Source organism: Pipistrellus hanaki (genome assembly GCF_964339955.1).
Source record: "Pipistrellus hanaki genome assembly, chromosome: 11".
NCBI lineage: Eukaryota > Metazoa > Chordata > Mammalia > Chiroptera > Vespertilionidae > Pipistrellus > Pipistrellus hanaki.
This window is the reverse complement of record NC_140513.1, coordinates 22,304,523-22,329,598: the sequence shown is the minus strand read 5'-3', so window position 1 is coordinate 22,329,598 and position 25,076 is coordinate 22,304,523. Positions and strand designations below refer to the sequence as shown.

General features: G+C 44.2%; 1 protein-coding gene across 1 annotated transcript in view; it reads left to right on the top strand.

Moving 5' to 3' along the window:
* Positions 1 to 2,525: 2,525 nt before the first annotated feature.
* Positions 2,526 to 25,076, top strand: part of TMEFF1 (transmembrane protein with EGF like and two follistatin like domains 1) — a 66,051-nt gene continuing 43,500 nt past the window's right edge. The window contains exons 1-2 of the mRNA XM_084899759.1: positions 2,526 to 2,880; positions 20,199 to 20,308. Coding sequence (XP_084755885.1) covers positions 2,682 to 2,880; positions 20,199 to 20,308 — 309 coding nt within the window. The 5' untranslated portion in view covers positions 2,526 to 2,681. The remainder of the gene's footprint in view (positions 2,881 to 20,198; positions 20,309 to 25,076) is intronic.

The following is a 25,076-nucleotide window of genomic DNA, read 5'->3' as shown; positions in this document are numbered from 1 at the left end:
TGTTGTGTGCTTATCCAATTATTTCTTTAGAATAAATCCCAATATGTGGAATTGTTAGATTAAAAGGTAAACATAATTTAAAAGTTTTCTTACATGGTTGAATTGCCCTCCCAAAATGTATAAATTAATAATGCTAGGTTTTGTCAGTTCTTTTAACTGTTGTTAATTGTCTATGGAAAAAAAATGTGGTTTTAATTTGCTTTTTGTTACTGAATATCTTTTTATATACTTATTGTCTGAATTTTATGTGATAAGGCATAAAATACAAATAGCTTCCCATTTTTCTGTTATGTCAATGTTTTCTTCTTGATTTATATTAGTTCTTTATATTAAGTTATTTACACTGAAAATATTTTCCCTAATGTGGCTTTGCCTATGGTGGCTTTTCACATACTTAAAAAATTGTTATGAGTAAAATTTATCAGTTTTTCAATGAGATTAAAAAAATTCCTTCTGGGGTGAGAGGCAGCATAACAGAATGAAAAAGGCAGAGATCGTTTAAACAATTGAGCTCATAGTCTTCCTGCCTATGGCTGGGTCTTCCTTATCATAATGTGAGAGGAAGAGCACTGGACTGGGAGTCGCTTTTTCTCTCTGGGTTCCAACTTCCTCATCTGTAAAATTGGGATGAGAATGAAAACTTGTAGAGCTATAAAAAAAGAATGGGAGAGAATGCATGTAAAGAGCTTGGTCCAGGTTGGGTATACAGTGAATCTCTCCATATTAGCTATTATTAGTGGGAGAGGGCAATATAGAATTTTTTGTTGACAGAGCATAAATAAACTCAGGAGGCTTTGGCTAGAAATAAATGATAATGATTTATTCAGGGGTCTTAGGTAATACCACAATGCTAACTAGGTAATACCAGAGTGTTGCAAAGAAGAAAGAAAAACTGAGGGTTCTTATAGTAAAAAGTACATTTTTGAGAAGAATTAGTCCTGGGTTGGTTTTCAATGATAATCCTTGATGACTAGTGGTCTGGATAGTGGATGTCAGGTTAAGAGACATTCTGGGTATGTGAACATTCTTTTCTTAGTCCCTCAGGTGGTTATCAGAGAGTTTTCTGGTGGCTTCCAGTCCCTATGCAGTACTAGAAAGTTCAAAGGTGAAGGGATTAAGCAATCCTTCCTCCTATATAATAAAAGGGTAATATGCAAATTTACAGAAAGGCAGAACAATCTAGTCCTCTATAAAAAAAGACTAATATGCTAAGTGTCTAGTCATCCAGTCATCTGTTCAACCAATCAAAGTGTAATATGCTAATGATAATGATAAGGTCACTCAACTGCTCACTATGACATGCACTGACCTCCAGGGGGCAGACACTCAATGCAGGAGCTGCCTCCTGGTGGTCAGCTAGAAACTAGGCTCAGGGCTGGCAGCTGTAGTGGCAGAAGCCTCTCCCACAGCAGCAGCAGCGTCACTAAGGATGTCCAACTGCCGGCTTAGGCCCCCTCCCTGTCCCAGTGACCCCAGCCATCACTTGGACATCCCCCAAGGGCACCTGGTCTGAGAGAGGGTGCAGGCTGGGCTGAGGGACCCCTCCCCCTTCCCCGCACAAATTTCATGCACTCAGCCTCTAGTAAATAAATACACCAATAAATAAATGATAGTTCTTTAAAAAAAATTAAAATTGAAAAAGTTTAAGTTCCCAGGCTAGTTAACACAAGTTTAGCACCATTTCCTCATACCCCGATCTACTTCATTTCAGTCATTTGGTAGCTTGACTATGGCGACTCTCTTATTTCTTCACTCTTATTTCTTACTTTAAAACAGTATTTTAAATTCAGTTGGTGTCGGTGGAAATGGGGTAGGAGTGAGGACCCCAGACATGTAGCCATTCACCCGCATCTCTACGAACTAACTACATAGGTGGGCGTCACAACTTGGGTTCTAATCCCGGTCCTGCCCATTCCTTGGTCGTGACCTTGGACTCGTCTCCTTCCCCTCTCCGGGGTTCAGTTTGTTCCCCGAGGAAATAGACATGGAATAGACAAGTCTTGTTTCCCACCCAGGGGCAAGCCTTCACACAGGCTTGCAGAGGAGACAGAAACGCCTGCCAGGGCTGTGCCTTGCGGAGCATCCCAGGCTGGGGCCGGCCCCCCCGCATCCCGGCCGGTGCGCCCGCGCCCCCCCGCCCGCGTCCCCGATCCCCGCCACCTCGGGAACAATAGCTCCGGTGGAGGCGGCGCCGGCCGCGAGAGAGAACCCGGGGTGCGCGGGGCGGGGTCGCCGCCGCCCCTCCCGCCGCCCTATTTGTCACGCGCCCCTCGCCGGGCGGGCGGGCGGGCCGGGGTCTTTGTGACGCTGCGGTGGCGGCGGCCGCGGACACAAAGGGAAGGCGAGGAGGCGAGCGCGGGGCTGGGCCCGCCCCCGGCCCCGCCCCCGCGACCCCCGCCGGCCGCACGCGCGCGCCCGCTCCCCCGGCCTCGGTCTCCCCCTCCGCGGGCTCGCACCCCCGATCGCGCACCCCGATCCTCGCGTGCGCCCCGGCCTCCGGCTGTCCAGGTGGCTGCGGCGGGACCGGGATGCCGAGGGGCCGCCCGCGGGCTCCCGGGCGCGGCTGCTAGGAGGCGCCGAGGCGGAGGCGGCGGCGGCGGCGGCGGGGCTCCCGGCGGCGGCTGGATGCCCCGGGCCTGCGGCTCCCTGCGCTTCCCTCCCGCCGTCCAGGGGCGCCAGCCATGGGCGCCGCGGCCGCCGAGGCGCCGCTCCGGCTGCCCGCCGCGCCCCCGCTCGCCTTCTGCTGCTGCTACACGTCGGTGCTGCTGCTCTTCGCCTTCTCGCTGCCCGGCAGCCGCGCGTCCAACCAGCCCGCCGGGGGCGGCGGCAGCGGCGGCGGGGAGTGTCCCGGCGGCAAAGGCAAGAGCATCAACTGCTCAGGTAGGACCGGCCGAGCCTGAGCCTGCGGCCCCCCGTCCTCCGCCGGCGCCCCGCCGCACCCCGGGCCCGCGGCGGGTCTGGGGAGGCCCCCGCGCGGGGACCCGGGGAGCGGGCCGAGGGCGATCGGGGGCGGAGGGCGTGGAGCCCGGAGCCGTGCGGCGCGGGGACCGGCTCCGGGGACGGGGAGTGGCCGTGCGTGCGCCCGAGGGTGTCTGTCGGGGCGCGGGGGGCCCCCCGGGCTCGCAGGGAGCGGGGAGGCCGGGACCCCGCGAGGCGGGGGCAGCCTGCCGGGGCTCCCCGTGTGATCGCGGGTGTGCGGGCGGGAGCGCGTGTTTATGTTGTGAAGGCTCCGGGGAGAGACTGTGTGTAAGTGTGAGTGTGTGTGTCTCTGTGTGTGAGTGTGAGTGTGAGTGTGTGTGTGAGTGTGTGAGTGTGTGAGTGTGTGTGAGCATGTGTGTGAGTGTGAGTGTGTGTGTGTGTGTGAGTGTGTCTCTGTGTGTGAGTGTGTGTCTGTGTGTGTGTGTATCTGTGTGTGTGTGTGTGAGTGTGAGTCTGTGTGTGTGTGTGTCTCTGTGTGTGTGTGTATGAGTGTGTGTGTCTCTGTGTGTGAGTGTGTGTCTCTGTGTGTGTGTGTCTCTGTGTGTGAGTGTGTGAGTGTGTGTGTGTGTGTGTGTGTGTGGCGGTGCAGAGGGGCCAGGGGACCCAGGCTGACGGCCAGGGAGTGACCATGTGCTGGGGAGGTTCTTAGGGCGCTGGTGTGAGTGAAGGGAACGGAGGCCCAGAGGACGAAGGTGGGCGATGTGGAGTCACAGTGTGTGTGTGTGTGTGTGTGTGTGTGTGTGTGTGTCTCCTCTGGGTGCAGAGGGGAGCGCGCTGGGGCTTGGGGTGACGCCGGCTCTGTGGATCTGAGCCGGGAACAGTTCTGGGGCCCAGGAAATGACCCTGTGTCTTTAGGGGTGGCGGGTGCATGGGCGAAGTTTGGGGCGCAGGGATATGCCCAGGGGCATGCATTGGGAGAAAAGGTGGGGTCCTGGAGTGAACCCCCGTTGTGCGGGTTCAGAAGGAAGGAGCTAGGGAGTCGTCCTGGTCAGGTTTCAGAGAGTGCCTCGTGCAGCAAGGTATGACCCTGGGCTATGGAGGGGGCCTGGAACCAGGGGAGATCCTGTGTGTGTGTGTGTGTGTGTGTGTGTGTGTGTGTGTGTGTGTGTAGTTTTGCGGGAGAGCCTGCATGTGGGCAACAACCGGAGGTAGGGAGTGAGTGACCTCTCCCCTCACTCTGAGGCCGCCGGCCCCCCCCCCCCCCCCCCCACACACACACACATAGCTGTTGGAAACAAAGAGCTTGCTGGGACTCTAATGGGTGAGCCTGGGGAGGAGGGTGTTTGGGCTGTAAAGTTCCTTCTTCCTTTCTGAAGGGGTCCCAGAGGAGCCCCGAGGCTGGGAGAGGCACGCAGGTCTCATTTGGGGGTGGATGGGTCCCCCTGGAGCTGGCCTGGCAGATGCTAGAGATGGTAGCCACAGCCTTGCCAACTTCCCCTTGTATCCATTCTCCAGTCTCCATTTGTCTTCTTTAAACTGAGGGGGTGGGACCAGAGGCTTGGGGTGGGGAGGGGCTGGGAGAGAAGGGGAGGGGAAGGAGGAGGATGGACATTAGGCCCCTGGGGACCCACTGGCTTTCCTGACAGACAACCTTTGTACCTTTGAGCTATGGAAGGGGCTTTGTTTGTGGGAGGAGGAAGCCAGAGAAGGAGCCTTAGCCCAGACTCCTGTGCTACCCCTAAACGGAGAAAAGCCTCTGGCCTGCTGTTTAGGCTGGGAGGTCCAAAACCTTTCAGTAATTTTCATAATGGTATGTTTTTATGACGGGGCCAGGATTCTGAGCACAGTAAACAATGGCATGTCAATAAAAGCGTTCCCATCCATGGAATAACTTTTACTTTATTTTCCTCATGTTAAGTGGGGTATGGGATGGTGCTTTAATAAATAATCACACACTAATGGTGGAGAATAAAAGCCATTTGTATTTTAGAGTGCCTTTTGGTAACGTTGGTTATCAATCTTGTAAGTGATCACACCATGTCAAAATATTTTTATGGGCTAATGTGCTGTGGTTGTGTGATCTTGCTAAGCTAATTTTTCCTTAGCATAGTATAGCGTGGATGGATGTTTCGTGTGTGTTTTCTAACCCTAGTGCATAGTACAGATTTTAAGGAAGGACACAGAGGGCTGGGAAACCACGTGGTGTGGGAAAAGGGGACTGATTTAAGGATCATGGTTCTTGCTAAGCAGCTGCATTATTTGGAGCAAATTAATTTTTCTTAATTTCTCTTCTACTCAAAGAAGGACTTGGATTTCATAATATCTGAATCTTTTTAAAAAAATGTATTTTATTGATTTTTTTTTACAGAGAGGGGGAGAGAGGGATAGAGAGCTAGAAACATCGATGAGAGAGAAACTTCGACCAGCTGCCTCTTGCACACCCCCTACCGGGGATGTGCCTGCAACCAATGTACATGCCCTTGACCGGAATCGAACCTGGGACCTTTCAGTCCGCAGACCGACGCTCTACCACTGAGCCAAACCGGTTTCGGCTATATCTGAATCTTATTTAAGGATATATTTATATAAATGTCAATAAATTAGACTGATCAAATAAAATGTTTTCGAATGCTAAGATACACTTGCATAATTCTAGTCTAAAACTAGTTTTCCTCTTTTTTTTTTTAAAATTGATTTCAGAGAGGAAGGGAGAGGGAGAGAGAGATAGAAACACCAATAGTGAGAGAGAATAATTGATTGGCTGCCTCCTGTATTAGGGATCAGTCCACAACCCGGTGTGTCCCAATTGGGCATCTGAACCATGACCTCCGGGTTCACAGGTTGACCCTCAACCACTGAGCCACACCAGCCAGGCAAGCGAGGGTTTTAACTAAATGCATTTGTAAATTCTTCTTAGGATGAAGACCTGGGAATGATTCATATAAGAACAAAAATTTTTTAACTTGATTAATTAGAGAATTAGAGTAATTGAGTTTGGACATATGCATCTATTAGCATCTTGAGATTATGTAGATTTTGTTGTTGTTTTTATTACCTAGATATTTCTCACATTTTCTCCTTTTTATACTTGAGTTGTAGACTCTTAAATGCTGGCCTTGACTCCCTGTTGATCTTTGGTTTTGGACCCTCCGTTCAGCCCACTCTGACCTCTTGGCATCCTGATTCATGGAAAAGGCTGAGAGGCTGTGGTATTTTCCCGGAGACTTCCTTGCAAATTGGTTGATGTGGATACATTAATCAACCAGATGTTCCACTGGCTAGCTATGCATCTTCCTAGTAAAGATTAACAGATTTATGACCTTCTGCTGTTCAACATTTTCCCATTTTTCCCCCCACTAGCCTATCATTGAAAGATTCTGTTAGAATCTTTTATGCATTTGTATGCATCATCCTCCCTTTTTTCATTTTAGTAATCCAATCAAAAAGCAAATGTTGTGTAGCCTACCTTAATAAAGACCCCACGCTGGCATTTTCTTTTTATTGTGCTCATAAACTTATTTAGCATTCTAATTTTTTTCCAGGGATACATAGCAAATTTACCCTAGATATTTTTCTGGATTCACGTGTCTCCCTTTTTGAAAATTGAGAATACATTCTTTCATCCCTGGTTTTTTTGGCTGCTTGTCAAGATAGGTTAGATGATCAGCAGTCAGATCTAAAAGTTTTGTAGCTATCACGGAGTGTGATTTGTTTGGGTCACAGAAAGCAAGTTCTTTGGAGCTAGCTCTCTATTCCATTACCGTCCACTCTCCATGCCACTAGCCTTACATGTTAGCCCCCTTTTATCAGAGTTCTACCCTTCCCAGTTTAAAGAGCATATTCCCTGATGAAGATAACCAAAGCAAATAAGAAGCTAAATGGGTCTGCATTTGTCCCTGTCATCTCTTGATATTACATCATCTTCCCTAAGCAGTGAGTTCTTTGTTTAGCTCTTTTAAGTCTAAACAAGCTTTTGTTTTGTTTTAAAATTATTGTCCTTTTGTCTCAGCTTTCCAGCATAAAGTCATTCTTGACTTTATACTTATGGCTTTACTTGTTCCTATTCTTTTAAAAGCTAACTTATTAGAACGTTCCCTATTTGTCTAAAGAGAAAAGGGTTTGGAAATGCATGATTCACATGAAGAAAGATGAACTTTGAAGAAAAGTGGCCTCAGACATTGATTTTTTCTTTTTCTTTTCATTTGTAACATGAAGATAATGATAATGGCCCTTTTTGGCTGTAGAATGAGGAGGAGGAGGAGGCCAAATATGTGAAATATTTCTATCTTAGGGAATGTGGTTAAAGAGGTAGAGAAATATGGTTGGAGCATCATCTTGTGCACCAGAAGGTTTCGGGTTCGATTCGCAGTCAGGGCACATACCTAGGTTGTGGGTTCCAACCCCCATTGGAGGATGTAGAGGAGGCAACGAATCGATGTATCTCTCCCACATCAATGTTTCTCTCTCTCTCTCTCTCTCTCCCTCTCTAAAATCAATTTAAAATTGCTAAAAAAAAAAAAAAGACATGGAAGTTAGAAGTTGCCCTTGATTGTGATATGGTGGTAAGGCTGTTTTAAATGGAAGGCATATATTTTAGATTAAGAGAAATGCCTTGTTAGTGGTAGTGCAGGATTCTGGGGAATGAAAAGTGAGTTTTCCCTAATTAGCATGAAATCGTGGTCAGGGCACTTCTAGATACCTGGTATGTAACATGTGGGTATTTATTAATTTATTTGGTGAACTTGGATTGACTGCCCATTTAGTATAACCTAATACACTAGACTAGAGGCCCGATGCACGAAATTTGTGCACGGGGTGTGTGTGTGTCCCTCAGCCCAGCCTGCATCCTCTCCCATTTAGGCCTGATCCTGGTGGGCCTAATATACTAGATGTTACGGGAAATACTGTTTCTGAGAAGCTATCCCTGCTTTTAAGGGCCTTGTGATCTTATTTAAGGATATTTATATGTTTATAAAAAATAGAGAAATACGCTAATTAACTGGATGCCGTAACGGGTCAACTGGACAGGAGGAAGTTGCGCACACAGCATCGGGGGTGGGGTGGCAGGGGCCTCTCAGTGCTTGTGCAGGGGGGGGGGGGGCCTGGTCAGCTGCGGCCAAGGCTCCTTCAAGGGCTGGAGAGAGAGGCAGGACTGGACCAGCAATGGCTGCAGCTGCTGCGGGGCCTGGGGAGCGAGGCAGGGCCGGACTGGTGACTCGAGGGTGGGTGGTGCTGTGCGATTTTGAATCGTGTGCTGGGCTCCTAGCATTTATATAATAAATTAGACTGACCAAATAAATCTTATATTTCTAAAAGAGGTGGTTATTAGCTTCTTGTAAATATATACAATGGAAATTTCTATTTAACACCTCTGGGCTTTCTCTCCCATCAATAAGCATTTATTGACTGCTGACTGTACTGAAAAATTGTTAAGGTCTGCAGTTTTCAGTGTATTCACAAAGTTAGGTAACCATTACCACTCTGTAACACCAGAACATTTTCATCACACCAACAAGCAACCCTCGTACTTATTAATAGTCACTGCATGTTCCTCTCTTCCCCCGTCCGACAACTATTCTACTTTCTGCCTCTATGGATTTGTCTGTTTTGGACATTTGCATATAAATGGAATAGTATAAGATGTGGCCTTTTGTAATTGGCTTCTTTCACTTTGCATGCTGTTTTCAAGGTTCATTATGTAGCGTGTATCAGAACTTCATTCCTTTTTGTGGCTGAGTAGTACTTCATTGTATGAATATATATCACATTTTGTTTATCCACAAAATGTGATATATATCCATGTTTATTCATTCATGAGTTGATGGACATTTGAGTTGTTTTCACTTTTTGGTTATTATGAATAATGCTGCTGTGAACATTCATGTAGTAGTTTTTAAATATATATTATCGATTTTTTACAGAGAGGAAGGGAGAGGGATAGAGAGTTAGAAACATCGATGAGAGAGAAACATCAATCAGCTGCCTCCTGCACACCCCCTACTGGGGGTGTGCCCGCAACCAAGGTACATGCCCTTGATTGGAATCGAACCTGGGACCTTTCAGTCTGCAGGCCGACGCTCCATCCACTGATCCAAACTGGCTTCGGCCACATGGCAGCTGTTTAACATTTTGGGGAACTGCCCGATTGTTTCCCAAAGTGGCTGCACCATTTTGGGTTTCTACTAGCCATGTCTGAAGGTTCCAATTTCTTCACATCCTCCCCAACACGCATTATTGTCTTTTTGATTATAATCATCCTAGTGGGTGTGAAGTTGTGTATCAGTGAGGTTTAGATATGCATTTTCCTAATGACTGATGACCTTGAGCATGTTTTCATGTACTTGTTGACCCTGTAAATGGCCATACAAATTTCCTATTTGGAGACATCCCCATTCAGATTCTTTCCTGGGTGTAATTTTAAACGATACTAACCACATCCCCCAGCACAGGGATGCTCACACTGGTAGGTTAGCTCTAGTTTGCCATTTGGTTTCTCTGCCTGCCAAGAAAAAGTCCATTGTGTTTGTTCTCAAATTTATTTGTACCTCGGGTATTTGTGAGTATAAACTAATAAGTATTACTTTACATTGATTAAATATGAGTGCAGAAAGAGTTGTTTTTGTGAAATGCTTTGAAAAGACTTTGAAAGAATTGCCTTTCAGTGAATTAGATTGTGGTCAAGATAACTGAAGCAGTTTGGAGAAACCCTTTCCATCTCTCTGGAAGGATTCTGCTCCTACAAAACTTTGCAAGTATTTTTTGAATCCTTGTTCCACTTTAAAGGGGGGAAAAATAGAGATTGTGGATAATGGATTATGGGTGTGGTTTAGCCAAGAAAGTGACCTCCTCCATACTCAAGCAATTCTGGTGCTACATTTATATGTTTGAAGTTAAAAATGATTAAAATCCTATATAATAAAAGCCTAATATGCAAATTGACTGTCACTCCAACACACAAGATGGCTGCCCCCATGTGGACACAAGATGGCCACTATAGATGGCCATCAGGGGAGGGCATTTGGGGGGGATCAGGCCTGCAGGGGAGGACAGTTGGGAGTGACCAGGCCTGTGGGAGAGGGCAGTTAGGGGTGACAAGGCCTGAGAGGAGGGCAGTTAGGGCTACCAGGCCTACAGGGGAAGGCAGTTGGGGGTGACCAGGCCTGCAGGGGAGGGTAGTTGGGGGGGGGGACTAGGCCTGCAGGGAGGGCAGTTAGGGGCAATGGGCTGGCCAGCAACATTTTGAACCTTTTTCTTGATGTTAGTATTTGTTTTGGCACTTTTTGTTTGACCTGGAGTCACTATTGTTCACAGGTCAAATTTCCTTTCAGAATTTTAAAATTCAGTTTATTTTGTCTTGTCACCTTTCATCTAATATGTTTTGTAAGTGAATCTAAACTGCTGGTATTCCTATATCAGTTCTGTTGTTCACAGCCTTATGGATACATTTAGTTTCTTCATTGTTCGCTAGTCAGCTCAGTTGTTTAGTGTCCTGTGTTCATTTATCATGGTATTTTTTTCTCTTCAGAGTAATTTGAGATATTTTTTAGGTGGTGCAATTGTGTTACCCTTATTGCTTCCCTTTTCTAGTTCAGACCATAGTGCTTCCTAATTGCCATTTAATTAGACTTCGTTATTATTATTGTTTTTTTAATTCTTCACTATTTTACAACATTTTGCTGGAGTTTAATGTTGTGGTTGCTTTAAAGTTTGGGTTATGGCCCAAGCTGATTTGGCTCGGTGGATGGAGTGTTGGCCTGTGGACTGAAGGGTCCTGGGTTCAAGTCCAGCCAAGGGCACATGCCTGGGGTTGCCAGCTTGATCCCCATTAGGGGGCGTGTAGAAGGCAGCCAGTCAATGATTCTCTCTCAGCATTGATATTTCTATCTCTCTCCCCCTCTTCCTTCCTCTCTGAAATAAGTAGAAATGTATTTAAAAAATATATCTTTTTATTGATTTTAGAGAGGAAGGGAGAGGAGAAGGAGAGAAACATCAATGATGAGAGAGAATCACTGATTGGCTGCCCTCCTGAACATCCCCCTCTAGGGATGGAACCCCCAACCTGGGCATGTGCCCAAATGGGAATATAATCGTGACCTCCCAGTTCATAGGTCGATGCTCAACCACTGAGGCACACTGTCCAAGAGGGAAGCTAACTTTTAATACAACCCTTATGATGTGTTCTGCCCTGCTCTGTGTGCCTCCCATGCCTTTATTTAGGTCCCCATCAACATCATGAGAGAGGTACTATTAATATCCTCTTGCACAGATGCGGGAATGGAGGCACAGAGGTAAATTACTAAGGTCAAATAAAGCTGATGAGTGACAGAGCCAGGATACTCATCGGGATGGTCTGGTTCTAGGGTCTGCTCCTTAAATACCAAATTATAATGCCTGTTTTTTTTTTGTTTGTTTGTTTTTCTCTCAAAATTTAATATGATTTATCTGATTTTTAAAATTATTTTATTTTTACTGAGATATCATTCACATAATATAAATTTTGCCATTTTAAAGTATACAGTTCAGTGATTTTTAATATATCCACTAAGTTGTGCAACCATCACTGCTATCTACTATCTTAATTACAGAACATTTCATTACCCCCCAAAGAATTTCCAGACCTATTTACAGGCCAGTCCCCATATTTCTCTGGCCCATCCCCAGGCATTCGCATAGAGATTTGGTGTCTCTAAGGGTTTACCTATTCTGGGCATTTCATATGAATGGAAGCATACAGTATGCAGTATTTTGTGCCTGGCTTCTTTCCCTTAACGCGTATTTTAAAGGTTCTTACATATTGTAGTATATAATTTTTTTACCTGATTTTAAAAGTAATAAAAGTTCATTGTAAAACTCAATTCAGAAAAATATAGAATTAAAGAAGAAAGTTTAAATTCTCCCCCCCCGCCCCCCCAAAAAATAACTGTGGTTCCTATTTTGATGTATATACCTTCCAAAATTTTTACAATAGGCATTAAAACACAAGTTGTGTTTTACATTTTTGAAAATCCGCCTTGTAAAAAAACAACAAACAACAACCTTCATGTTATCATGTTAGGAAGTATGCAGATTTCCATTATTCTTTAAAAAAACCTGTAATATATCAGATTTAGTTTATGGGACTGTGAGAATCAAACACATAGGTTTGGCAAGCTAGTCAGTCAGAAACAGAAGTATGGGAGAGAGTGCCTCAGTTCAGGAGCTTTGGTTGGGGCTGGGTAGGGCTAGACAGACCGTGAATACCTTTAGTACCCAGCTGGGGATCCGGGTCTTTTTTCCTTTCTGATCAGGCAGTGGGTTGTCCTCCTCTCACCTTGGCTGAGCATCCTGACACAGGCATTTAGAACTGAAGGAGGCAGCAGGGAATGATGGTAGGTGTTCAGGTGGACGATTGACACCATCAGAGTGGCATTTAGACAAAGGGTAGGCTGACAGGAGTAGAATGAGATGAAAAATATTGGAGTTAGATAGCTGTGTGGCATGTGTGAAATTTCCCTGCATAAATATAGCTTAGAGAAGTTTTAGTCATCTCTGCTGTCAATGCTTTTTAATATTAATGTAAACTGCTTCTGGTTTTGTATCACGAGATACTGAATACAGGTTATTTTCTTCCTCATGTCTTTATAGTTGAAGACTAGAGGCCCGGTGCATGAAATTCGTGCACGGGGCAGGGGAGGGAGGGAGAGGGGGTTGTTGATGTATCCCTCAGCCCAGTCTGTTCTGTGTCCAATCTGGGACCCCTCGAGGGATGCCTGATTGCCCGGAAACGGATAGTTGGGTATCCCTCTCACAATCCAGGACTGCTAGCTCCCAACTGCTCACCTGCCTGTCTGCCTGATTGCCCCTTACCGCTTCTGCCTGCCAGCCTGATCACCCCCTAACCACTTCCCTGCTAGCCTGATCGGATCCTAACTGCTCCCCTGCTGGCCCAATTGCCCCTAACTGCCCTCCCCTGCCAGTCTGGACACCCTCAATGGCCCTTTCCGGAAGGCATGGTTGCCCCAACTGCTCTCCTCTGGAGGCCTGATCTTACCCCCCCCCCCCCCCCAACGGCCCTCTTCTGCCAGCCCGGTCACCCCTAACTGCCCTCCCTTGCAGGCCTGGTTACCCCCAACTGCCCTCCTCTGCCAGCTTGATCAGCCCTAACTGCCCTCCCCTGCAGGCCTAATTGCCCCCAACTGCCCTCCCTTGCAGGCCTGGTCCCTCCCAACTGCCCTCCCTTGCAGGCCTAATCCCTTCCAACTGCCCTACCCTGCAAGCCTGGTCCCTCCCGACTGCCCTCCCTTGCAGGCCTGGTTCCCTTCCAACTGCCCTCCCCTGCTGGCCATCTTGTGGAGGCCATATTGTGTCCACATGGGGGCATCCATCTTTGACCACATGGGGGCGGCCATCTTGTGAATTGGAGTGGCGGTCAATTTGCATATCACCCTTTTATTTGATAGGATAACTACTGGTTAATTTAGTAAATAAGTTGAAGAGAATTTAATTTCAATCCATCCCATTTCCTGGGACTAGAGTCAAATCTATTATTCAATTTTACCCTGAAGTGTTTTTTTGTTTTTGTTTTTTTTTTAATCATTTGTGTTATTAAAGGAGTCCCTCACATTGGTCTGAGGAAATGAAAGAAGCGAAGATTTAATACCCCTTTGCTCTAGGCTATTTAGTACAGCTCTAACCATTACAATATCTAAGGAAGGTGTTAATATCCTGAAAGGTGAAGAGCTAGCATGTGAACCTGGCCCTGCTGACCTCCAGATGAATGCTCTGTCAGTTATATAGGAACTTGTCTCTGGGCTTGGTTAGGAACCACCCCCTGCACCCCTATACAACCCTATAGACCAGAGGAAGAAACTATCGTTTAACTGGATGTTTACACTGTCCCTGTTACCATCTTTGTTTTTGCCTGGCTGGATTTTCCTACATGTGTTTTTCATGCCCAATCATAGTGCTTTTTTTTTTTAAATTTTAAAAATATATTTTATTGATTTTTTTATAGAGAGGAAGGGAGAGGGATAGAGAGTCAGAAACATCGATGACAGAGAATCACCAATCAGCTGCCTCCTGCACACCCCCCCACCGGGGATGTGCCCGCAACCAAGGTACATGCCCTTGACCGGAATCGAACCTGGGACCTTCCAGTCCGCAGACCGACGCTCTACCACTGAGCCAAACCGGTTTCGGCGCAATCATAGTGCTTTTGTTAAGTTTTATCTTTGTCACTTGACATCCATCTGCATATTTTGATATTGTCAGATAGAAGAGCTGTGTAATATTCCATGGCTGTACCACACCATTTCCTGGTTTAATGAATGCTTAAATATTTTGAATGTGTTTTCAGTGTAGAGAAGGTGGAACTGTCTCCTAGACAATTGGCTGCAGGGTCAGGAAAAAGCTGGACTTGTTTTGGGAGTGAAACCGTCCCGCAGGGGTCCTGTTAGGTTAGATTGCTGTGCTTTTCTAAAAAATGGAAGGTTTCCCAAGTAACATCTCAACAATGTGTTTAAATCCATTGAAATGGGGTTATTCCAAAGAACAAGGTAAAAAGTTTGAACGTGTCCTGGGGGGAGTCAATAAGGAATCACTTAGAAGTGCACTAAAGATTTCCACATGTTGATAAGTACTTGGAGAGCATTAATTTATAGGGCTTTCCCCAGTCGGCTCTGGAGACTGGAAATAGCATGGGCTAACACAGATGAGATGGCTTTAATAAGGTTGGGGAAACCAGATTTGAAGACTCAGAGTGGTGAGAGTGGATGAGACTGCTGAGGGAGGAGAGACAAGGTGAGACAACATAATGGGATGGCTGAGGGCAGAACATTTTTATGGACAGCGTGAGCAAAAATAGGTTTACACATGTTCGTATGGGAAAGAATACAATGACTAATAAGTAATAATCTATACTAATAAAAGGGTAATATGCTAATTAGACCGGGTCGACTGGACATCTTCCAGATGTCCATATTCCTTCCGGACAAAGCCAAGGTGGTGGGGTCCGAGACAGAGGGCGATCAGGCCAGCAGGGGAGCAAGCAGGTAGGGGTGAGATCAGGTTGGCAGGCAGAGGAAGTTAGGGGTGATCAGGCAGGCAGGCAGGCAGGCGAGTGGTTATGACCCAGCGGTCCCTGATTGTGAACGGAATGTCCAACTGTCAGTAGTTGGACATCCCCTGAGGGATCCCAAATTGGAGCGGGTGCAAACTGGGCTGAGGGACACCCCTACCCCCCCAGTGCACAGATTTTGTGCACCAGGCCACTAGTATAAGAATAAACTGTGTCACATTCTGACATCTGTAAATCTACTTTTGCCTTACTCTGTATAGTAGGAGACCCCATTGTCTTGCTGCCGTAAGCTTCTAGTTGTTAGTTGGCTAATCAAGAAAGTTATTTAAAGTGGGGAGTCACAAAAATGATTCATAAATGTATGTGGCATTTTATTTTATTTTATTTTATTTTATTTTTTATTTTATTTTATTTTATTGATTTTTTACAGAGAGGAAGGAAGAGAGACAGAGAGCCAGAAACGTTGATGAGAGAGAAACATCGACCAGCTGCCTCTTGCACACCCCCTACCGGGGACGTGCCCGCAACCAACGTACATGCCCCCGACCGGAATCGAACCTGGGACCTTTCAGTCCGCAGACCGACGCTCTACCGCTGAGCCAAACCGGTTTCGGCGTGGCATTTTATTTTAACTTAAACGATAAAAACTTATTAAACAACATTTTGGCTGAAGTTGCAGAATTTAGACAGAGAGAGGGAGAGAGAGAGGGAAAGAAGGAGAGAAAGATTTTAGAGGGAAAGAAAGAGGGAAAGAGATAGAGATGGAAACCTCTTTGCACGCCCCCAGCAGGGATTGAACCTGCGACCTCCTGGTTCCTTGGTCGATGCTCAACCACCGAACCACACCGAACCATCGGGCAAAATTTTTTTGAGAATAGTCTAAATGTCCCCTTTCTTGAATAAACCCCATTCATAATGCATTGATTATAAATTCCAGTTTTAATCTTTTAAGAAAGGAACTGATAGACTTGTGGATGCCAAAGTCTAGATTTTTATCTTGTCTTTACCAATTGCAACAGCGATTTTTAAAAAGCACCTTGCTTTTTAAAGTCTTTGAACAGCATTCAATTTTGTTTTCATAGAGACAATTCATTTTCACTTCTGTGAAATGTCATAGCTGGCATCTCATGGCTAGGGGTTGCTAAACACCCTCCCGTGCACAGGAGAGTCCCCTACGACAAAGGAGAATCTGACCCAAAATGTCAGCGGTGCCCAGGTTGAGAAGCCCTGAATTCTGCTGTAATAATAGCTTGCATGATTTAATCACTTTGGGCTCGCTGTGTTAGTTAACTCCTCAGATCCTCAGAACTGCACCGTGTTTAATGGCAGGGAGGCAGAAAAAGCCATACGTACTATTCTAGGGGGCCAGCGGGTCCCCTTTTGAACTGCTGCCTGAATCCAGTTAGTGCTGCCACAAGTTAGGGATTTTGACACCTCAGGTGCACGGGGAAGGAGGGTCCTTCCCCTACTGTGTATTGTTTTCCCAGCTTTTGAAATGCTAATGAAAACTGAGACACGTCTTACCTGTGGAGTGTTGTGTGATGGGCAGATTTGCAACCAAAGCAAAAATATTTCTGTTTAGAGCCACTCTTTCTTCTGAGTGCTTCTTTGTGTGAAATATTTCTACTTGGAGAGCTGAGTTTTGAGGGCGTCCGTAATGGCTCATCTATTCTGCTGAGTGCCCATCTTGGGCTCCGGAAGGCAGGTGTGTAATCATCATCACCGCTGACTGGGAGGAGAGTCCCCCACTGGTGGCTGGTCCCGCACAGAATACTTGAAATAACATTCCGAAGGTGACCCCAAAATAGAATTCCTCCTGTTCTGAGTTTGAGCTGAGGCTGTGCTTCTCCTATGTGTGAGGAATCAGAGCACCAGGAAGTCATTGATGGTCTCGATAAATCAATTTTATTACACGCCATAGCATACACTTAAGACTTTTGCTCGGAAGTTACCTTGATTAAATTTATAGGCAATCGTTATATCAGGATTGTGTTTAATTACAGGTGGCTTGAATAAGGGCTTTCATTTTGTGTTTGTTTACTTATTATCACAGTAAGTCTGGAGGGATGAAATCAGGGTAATGGTGGTGATCCCCTAATTCTCTTTAACTTGTAGCTTTCATCTGCTTTCATGTAAGATAGCGGCCATCACCGTGGGCACAGGTCTGCTCTCCGGGCGGGAAGCAGAATGGAAGAATGAGGGAGGAAGGGGCAGTGCTTACTTGGAACTTGGCACGGAGTGAGGCAGTCTGGGAAATACAGATTATTTAACTGAGTACCCTTTTTCCCCCTGGACAAAATCAAGGTTCCCTTATTCAGTAAGAAGGGGAGAATAGATTCAAAGTAGGCCATTAGCAGTGACTACCACAGTAGCAAAACAAGTCACAAGGTACATTCATGACCTGGTGACATTCAGGAGGATGTGTTCTCGTAAAACACTGCTGGGATTTTCTATTAATATTTACTTGTCGAACCTTAGTTTTGTTGACAGCTAGCAATCTCACATATTGACAGTTTAGAAATATAAGCGAAGAAAACTCTAAAATGAGAAAATTCTTTCCATTGAGGAAATGAAATTCTTACTTTATTTTATTTATTTATTTATTTTTTTAAAATATATTTTTTATTGATTTTTAACAGAGAGAAAGGGAGAGAGATAGAGAGCTAGAAACGTCGATGAGAGAGAAACATCCACCAGCTGCCTCTTGCACACCCCCTACCAGGGATGTGCCCGCAACCAAGGTACATGCCCTTGATCGGAATCGAACCTGGGACCTTTCAGTCCGCAGACCGACGCTCTACTACTGAGCCAAACTGGCTTCAGCAATTCTTACTTTTTTAAAAGAAGAAGGTACATGCTAGTCTGTGACACTAGTTTTCCTAATATCTATAGTTTGGGAACCACTGACATTAATATTTGTGTATACTATTAAATGATGTATGTCTCTTTTACTATGTTTTCTTAGATAAGAACATTCTTTTCTCTCTTTTGATATGACTCACATATTAAGGGCAATTCAAACATTCTTTATGTTTAAATGTATTTTCTAAATTCCGTTTAATGATCCTATATTAGTTTAAAACACATATTTAATGATTTCAGAGAAGAAGGGAAAGGGTGAGAGAGATAGAAACATCAATGATGAGAGAGAACCATTGATCGACTGCCTCCTGCATGCCCCACACTGGGGATCCTGACCCGGAATTGAACTGTGATCTTCTGGTTCATAGGCTGATGTTCAGCCACTGAGCCACACCGGCTTTGCCTATATTAGTTTTATAATCTGAATAAGGGTCTTAAGAATTTTTCAAGACCAATGCAAGTTTTACCATCTCTGACATTGTACCCTGTGCTTCAAATCTATTTTTTTTTTAAATTTCCTACTTCTTGAAATTTCAAGAGCAGTCATAGTCTGTATTACACAGCTCTCCTCTTTATTATAGGCTACATTGAATTCATCACTAATTGCTCCATATGTTAGCAAGATCATACGTTCCCTCTTATGTGTTTTTCTGAGTACCAAATTCTTAGCATTGGACTAGTTACATAGTAGATAATTAATTGCTTCTGATCAAATAAATAACCACACTTAATACATTACCATAGGAAAATAACATGGATTTGATAGTAGGATAGGCATAAAGTAAAACAACTAATAATCAGGTAATCAGCATTTCATGACTTCTACCTTTTCCTCTCCCCCCCTGGCATATATGTTTTATTTTTTTAAAATTTCTTTATTGATTAAGGTATCACATATTTGTCCTCATCCCCCCATTCCCATCCCAAACCCCTCCCCATTACTGCTCCCACCCCCCTGTTGTCCGTGACCACTGGCTAGGCTTACAGGCATGCATACAAGTCCTTTGGTTGACCTCACCCTTTTCCTATTAAGATGGGACTTCTATAATAGCTCCTCTAGGAATGAGGGATCGCTGGAGAACTGCTGCTGGGGAATTGCTCCCCGAGATCTGCTTGTGAAGACCTCACCTTGGTCTAGCTGCAGGAGGCCCGTGCCCTCCCCAGAGTTCCAGCTCTGCGTGTCCATCAGAAGCTGACTTGGGCCTCTCTGCTCTCGCTGCACCAGGATGTGTTTTCTAAACGATCATTTGTTTATTGTTTGCATAAAAGCGTTTTGTTGCAGCTCTCCTTCCCCACATGCAAAATGTGAAAATTGCTTTGTGGTGGTTTTTACCCAATTCCGCATGATTGGCAGCTTTACATAGCCCACCTTGAGGCAATTTATTTGGTTTCCTGGAAACCTTAATTTGATGCTTTTAGAGCATGACTGACAGTCTTGGAGTAGGAGCAAAATGACCACAGAATGCTAGTGTTGGCTGTGTTTCCTGTAGTAGAAAAAAAATTAAATCAGTGGTTAAAAATTTTTAAGTCTGATAGATTTTGAATCTCTTTAATTTTGTGCACATAAATGTTCCACATTGACCTATTGTATGAAATTCAAGTTCACTTTATAATTTCTTTGTAATTAAAGTGGTTTATTTGTCTAGAGTAAATAATGATCACCCTAAATTTATTCTAGATACAGTAATTATTATTCCTTTTAGTTACTTTTATTCCATTTTCTCTTTTATCTTTTCTGACTTCTTAAATGATGACTGAAAATGCTCAAAATCTTGTCATGTAATATTTTTATCATCTAATAAAAGAATACCCCTAAACCAAACAATGTTTGATTTTTCATGGGTTTAGAGATTTGTATAAATGATGTTATTCTGGATGTCACTTGTCTTTTTTTTTCTTTTTAATTTTTTTTATTGAGGCTTAATTGATATATTAGTTTCAGGTTACAACATAATGAACTCATATTTGAACACATTGTGTAGTTATTTGTTATCCTTAAAAGTAGCAATCACTAGAAAAATAATTTAAAATATTAAAACAATCTAAGATGATTACCCTAAGGTCTTGGGAGTCCAAAAATAGAAAAATTGTTGATTTACCTTTGGAATTACGTGAAATTCTGAAATTTAAATCTTGCTTTTTAGTTTGGTTTGGATTACTTGCATTTTATTATGCAAGATTCTCATTGGGGAATCCTGAACATTTTGTGTCCTATAGAACTTGCTTTTTGTGTATTATTATTATTATTACTCTTGTGAATGAAATGCTCTATAAATTTTAAGGATTTCTTTTTCTTATAGGTGTATATTTTGTTACAAAAAGACAAACACATGTGTATGAAACAATTTTTCCTCTTTTACAGAATTGAATGTGAGGGAGTCTGACGGAAGAGTTTGTGATGAGTCATCATGTAAATATGGAGGCGTCTGCAAAGAAGATGGAGATGGTTTGAAGTGTGCGTGTCAATTTCAGGTGAGAAAACCCAACCCTGTCTTGAAATCTCTTTTACATTTCTCAGGTTTTATAATTCCTCATTCTTCAAATTACAAAGTTTAAAACACGTTGGACCTCACAAGGAAGTTGGGCCCACAGCCCACTCATTCTTTCTTACCTGATGAAGGGCTATTACCTTCTGTGCTTCTTTTCTGGAACTACTAGTAAATGGAGAGACTGGCCATCGCAGACGTGAAGATGCTTTGAAAAAATATTAAAGTTTTATTCAAACGTATAATTGTCACCGAAGGGCAACAGAGTGCAGGTTGTAGTTGAGTGGACATTTCCCCACCTTCCTTCTCTTTCTAGGACTTTCTTTCCCTCCTTATTTGCTGCTTTCTCATCTTTTTAGGCCAAAGAACATCACTGACTTGATGCCCGAGGGTAGGTCACGGTTAGAGATGGACTAGAATGGGTAACTTCGGACTAAGATCTTTGCTTTTCAGGTGCTGTTTTAGTTGTAACACTATTGTTTAAAAAGAAAGGAAGCAGGTCCAGCTAGATTTGCTCAGTGTTTGCACATTGATCTATGAACCAGAAGGTCATGACTTGATTCTCAGTCAGGTCACATGCCTGGGTTGCTGGCTCGAACTTGGTGTGGGGTGTGCAGAAGGCAGCTGATCAATGTTTCACTCTCATCATTGATGTCTCTCTCTCTCTTCCTCCCTTTCTCCCTCCCTCCCTTAAAGCAGTAAAAATATATTTTTAAAAAAGGAAGCAAAATGTGTTACACTCAGTTGTTTCTTTTTGTTCATTTTATATGATTGAATTATAATCTGTTTTTAGAATGTTGCTCACAAGATGGTCCCTGATTCAGGATTTCAGATGAAACAGAGGAGGAGCAAGAATTCCCCCTTACCCCCATCATAATCTTGTTTTAATCATAACCACCGTTTCATTTATGAAACAGTTGAATTGGCTGAACTCAAATGGCAAAATCTTGTTTTCCCTGTTGTGGCAGCAACACAAAAATCGTTTCATTTTTTTTTTTTTAGCCTTAGCGTGGTGGCTTGGGATATGCCCCATGCGTGGTTCAGAACTCAGCCCGAGACTGGGTCTGAGTTTGTAAACAGAAGCTAGACTCCCCTCTGATTCTCCTTTCAGGTATTTTCTCTCTCACTTTTCAGTCGTCCTGAACTCTGACCTCTGGTTCTGCAACCCAAGAAGATTGTTGTTTTTTTAAATTAGTGTTTTAGCTACCCTGTATCAAGAAGACTGGAGCTGTTTCCCTCTTCCAATTGTCTTCTTATTTCCTTAGATTAAATTCCTTGATGTGGAAGTGTTGAGTGAATGGGATGTTTATGGTCAGATTAACATTTTTACCAATAGCAATATTAGACTGCTTATTTCTCCTTGGCTTGTGGATAGTAGATTTTTAAGTCCTTGTACATTTTATAAATCTGAAAGGCAAAAAACATTTTAATTTGATAACCAGAGCTATTAAAAATGTTTAATATTTATTGGCTACGTTTTTGTGACTTAATATTTCATATTCTTTGCCTATTTGGGGGAGTATTTTCTTTTTCCCTTGTAGTGGTGTGTATGTGTGTGTGTGTGTGTTATACATATGTATATGCATGTGTGTACATGATATACAATACATTATTTGAGCACTTATATATTTACTGTGCTGAGCATTTTATTCATTAACTGTTCTAAACATTATATATATAATATATATAAAAATTTGTATAGTCTCATGAGAATCTACATGTAAGTACTGTTTTGATATTTTTTAAAGAGTAATACCATATGCTCATAGTAAACAACTTGAACAACATATAAGAATATCCTATATGATAAAAGCGAAATATGCTGTGTCTGAAAGATCGGTTCACCAGTCGCTATGATGCGCACTGACCACCAGGGGGCAGATGCTTTGACCAGAAGGTTAGCTTGCTGCTGGGGTCTAGCTGATCAGGACAGGAGCCTTTCTATGGCCCCTCCCTGGCTGGCCGGCCCCCATTGGCTTCGACTGGGTCTGGGGGAGATGGCCCTGATCACCCTGATCACTGGCTAGGCCGAGGGACCCCATCAGTGCACGAATTCATTCACCGGGCCTCTAGTACATACTATAAAGGAAATGTCTTCCTACCATTACAGACTACCAATTGTTTTTTTCAGAGGCAACATCTATTACTTTTTGTATTTCCTTCTAGAAATAGTCTGACTTATACCAATGTGTCTCCTTCCTTCCTTCCTTCCTTCCTTCCTTCCTTCCTTCCTTCCTTCCTTCCTTCCTTCCTTCCAAAAGCTTTATTGTCTCATTTGGTCCAATGCATGGAGATGGCTTCAGGGTGGTTAATAGAATGGTTAGTAGTTTCGGGGAGAGGCTCAGGTAAAAGCCAGACACCAGGGGAATGCAGAGAGGCCTCTCAAAGGCCTCTGGGCTCCAAAGGCTCCTCATGGTGTTGAGGGTGAGCCTTTCGAGGAGATTCTCGCCCAGCCCAGCCTGGGGGCCAGCAGCCTGTGGCGGTGAGCCAGGATGTGAGCCAGGTGTTGCCCATCTTCTTGATGAGTTTCACCTCCTCACCCAGGAAGTGGTTCTCTGGGAAGTCACGGTGATGAGGTGGGAGGGTTGAACCCAAAAGGGCCTGGATCAGGCTCCTCTCCAAGGCCAGGCGCCTCCATGGTGTCCTGAGTTTTGCCCACTCCTCTGGGGAGGCCTCAGCACGTTCTGGAAGAAAATGCAGCCACTGTGCTGGTTTTGCACCTTTAAGAAATGCCCAGTGCCCTCGCGCTTCTTCTCTGCCAACTTGTGGAAGAAGCAGCCCACGCCCTCAAAAGCTACCCCTCCATGGTCGAAATAGCAGCCCAGAGAGAGGTAGCTGTGCTAGATGCGGGTTGGCCAGGCGGTTGACCGCAGCCTCCACCTCGGTGCAATAATTGTGACGGATTTGGGAGCTCATGGTTGTTTGACAACAAGGAGTTAAGGTAGAAAAAAACCCAGTGTGTTGGCTGGTCCCGGAGGTGGTTTTGCAGGTGGTGACTGGATAAGACGCAGGAGAGTGGCTGGAGGCTGGAGGAAGGGGCGTTCCCGGGTCTGTTCTGTCCAAACACAGTTGAAGCAGGAGACAGGTCCGGGACAACGGAGGGCACTGCCTCATTTCAAGCACTTAGTAGGCTTACCTTAGAGATGGCTCCCTTTCCCTTTAGATTACAGGAAAGAACTCTGTATTTTAAAGAAGTTACCCTATTGTCGCTTTCATTCTTGATAGTATTACATTTTCACATCATATTGGTCTATTTTTGTCTTCATGATTTTGATTTTCATTCTTTGAAAATCTTTCCCTGCAACTCATAAAGACATAGTGTTTTTGACCATTTAAACATGCTCGAACGGCTAGAAAATCCTCTCATGATCTGTCTGAATCCCTTGCATTCTTACTGGCGGCAAAGAAGGAAAGGGAAATAGAAGTTAGGAGTTGAGAGCAGTAGACATTTATCCAGGGCTTGCTTTGTGCTACGTGCGAGGCTGAGGATATAAAGATGTTTAAAGTCCCTTGCCTTGTAGGAGCAAACTGCCTAAGGGCTTACAGCTGATTTGATCCTGTTACTTTGGCTACTTCCTTTGACGACTACTCAGCCTCCTTATAAGCTTATAAATGACTTAGACTCTTGCCACTTTAAGAACAATGACCTCATAAGCCAGTTAAACATAAAAGGGTGCTTTCTCTATATCTTTCAATTCATTTAAAAACTTGGTTATGATTTAGGATGCTTTTCAGTGTTAATATAAGCTTTCAGGGATATAATTATAACAAAAAATAACAGGATTTTTAGTAAAGTCAATTTTTTTTTTAGGCTACAAATATCAATAAGAGCTATGATATTTTGCCACATTATGTACACAAAGCTACTTTTATTAATTTGGTACCAAGAAAAATGATCAGTATGGCATCTTTCCATGAAAACTTGGGTAATATATGAAGAGGAGTGCCTGTGATGTTCTCCCTGTTTTCTTTCTTCCTCTTGGTTCCGTGCAGGTCTGAAGATCTGAGAGTCAGGTGAACTGCTAATGGAAGTCTCAGTCTGAGGCGGACACCCGAGAACAAGAAGACTAACCCATGTTCCCATCCAGTCGTTAGGCAGAGAGGGAATTCTTTCTTCCTCCGCTCTTTCATTCTCTTCAGGCCCTCAGTGCGTTGGATGATCCCGCCTATAATGAGGAGGGCACTTAGTTTGTCGATTCAAATGTGAATCTCATCTAGAAACACCCTCACAGACACATCCAGAAATAATGTTTAATCTGGGCAACCTGGGGCCCACTCAACTGACGCCCTAAGTCAACCATCACAACATTATTATTTTCTTATTTTCTGAACTATTTCAAAAACCCTTTCTTCCTTAGCTCAAGAGAAAGTATAGTGGAGAGTTCTTTTCTCCAGGAAGAGAGTGGGTATAGAGGAAGCAGACCTTAGGCTAGAGTCAGTGCCTAAGTCAGGAGTTGCCATTCCAAAATTGCCCACATCCCTAAATTTCCCCATAGCATACGGGAGAAGTTCCTAAGGAAGACCCTTGGGAATGGACTGACCAAGGAATAGCCACTCTACTTCTATCCTATGCTCACGCCTAGGTCTGAGCTTGTTAGGTTGAATCTGAGGGACATTGCCCAGGCTATGTGAAGTCCTCTGTTGCTACCACCAGGTGACATATGACTTGTGTAGAGTATATCAATTGTGAGGAAATGAGATCTTCCACTGATTAGCTATGACCCTGGGCCTACTTAAGAGTCAGAAATGATAAT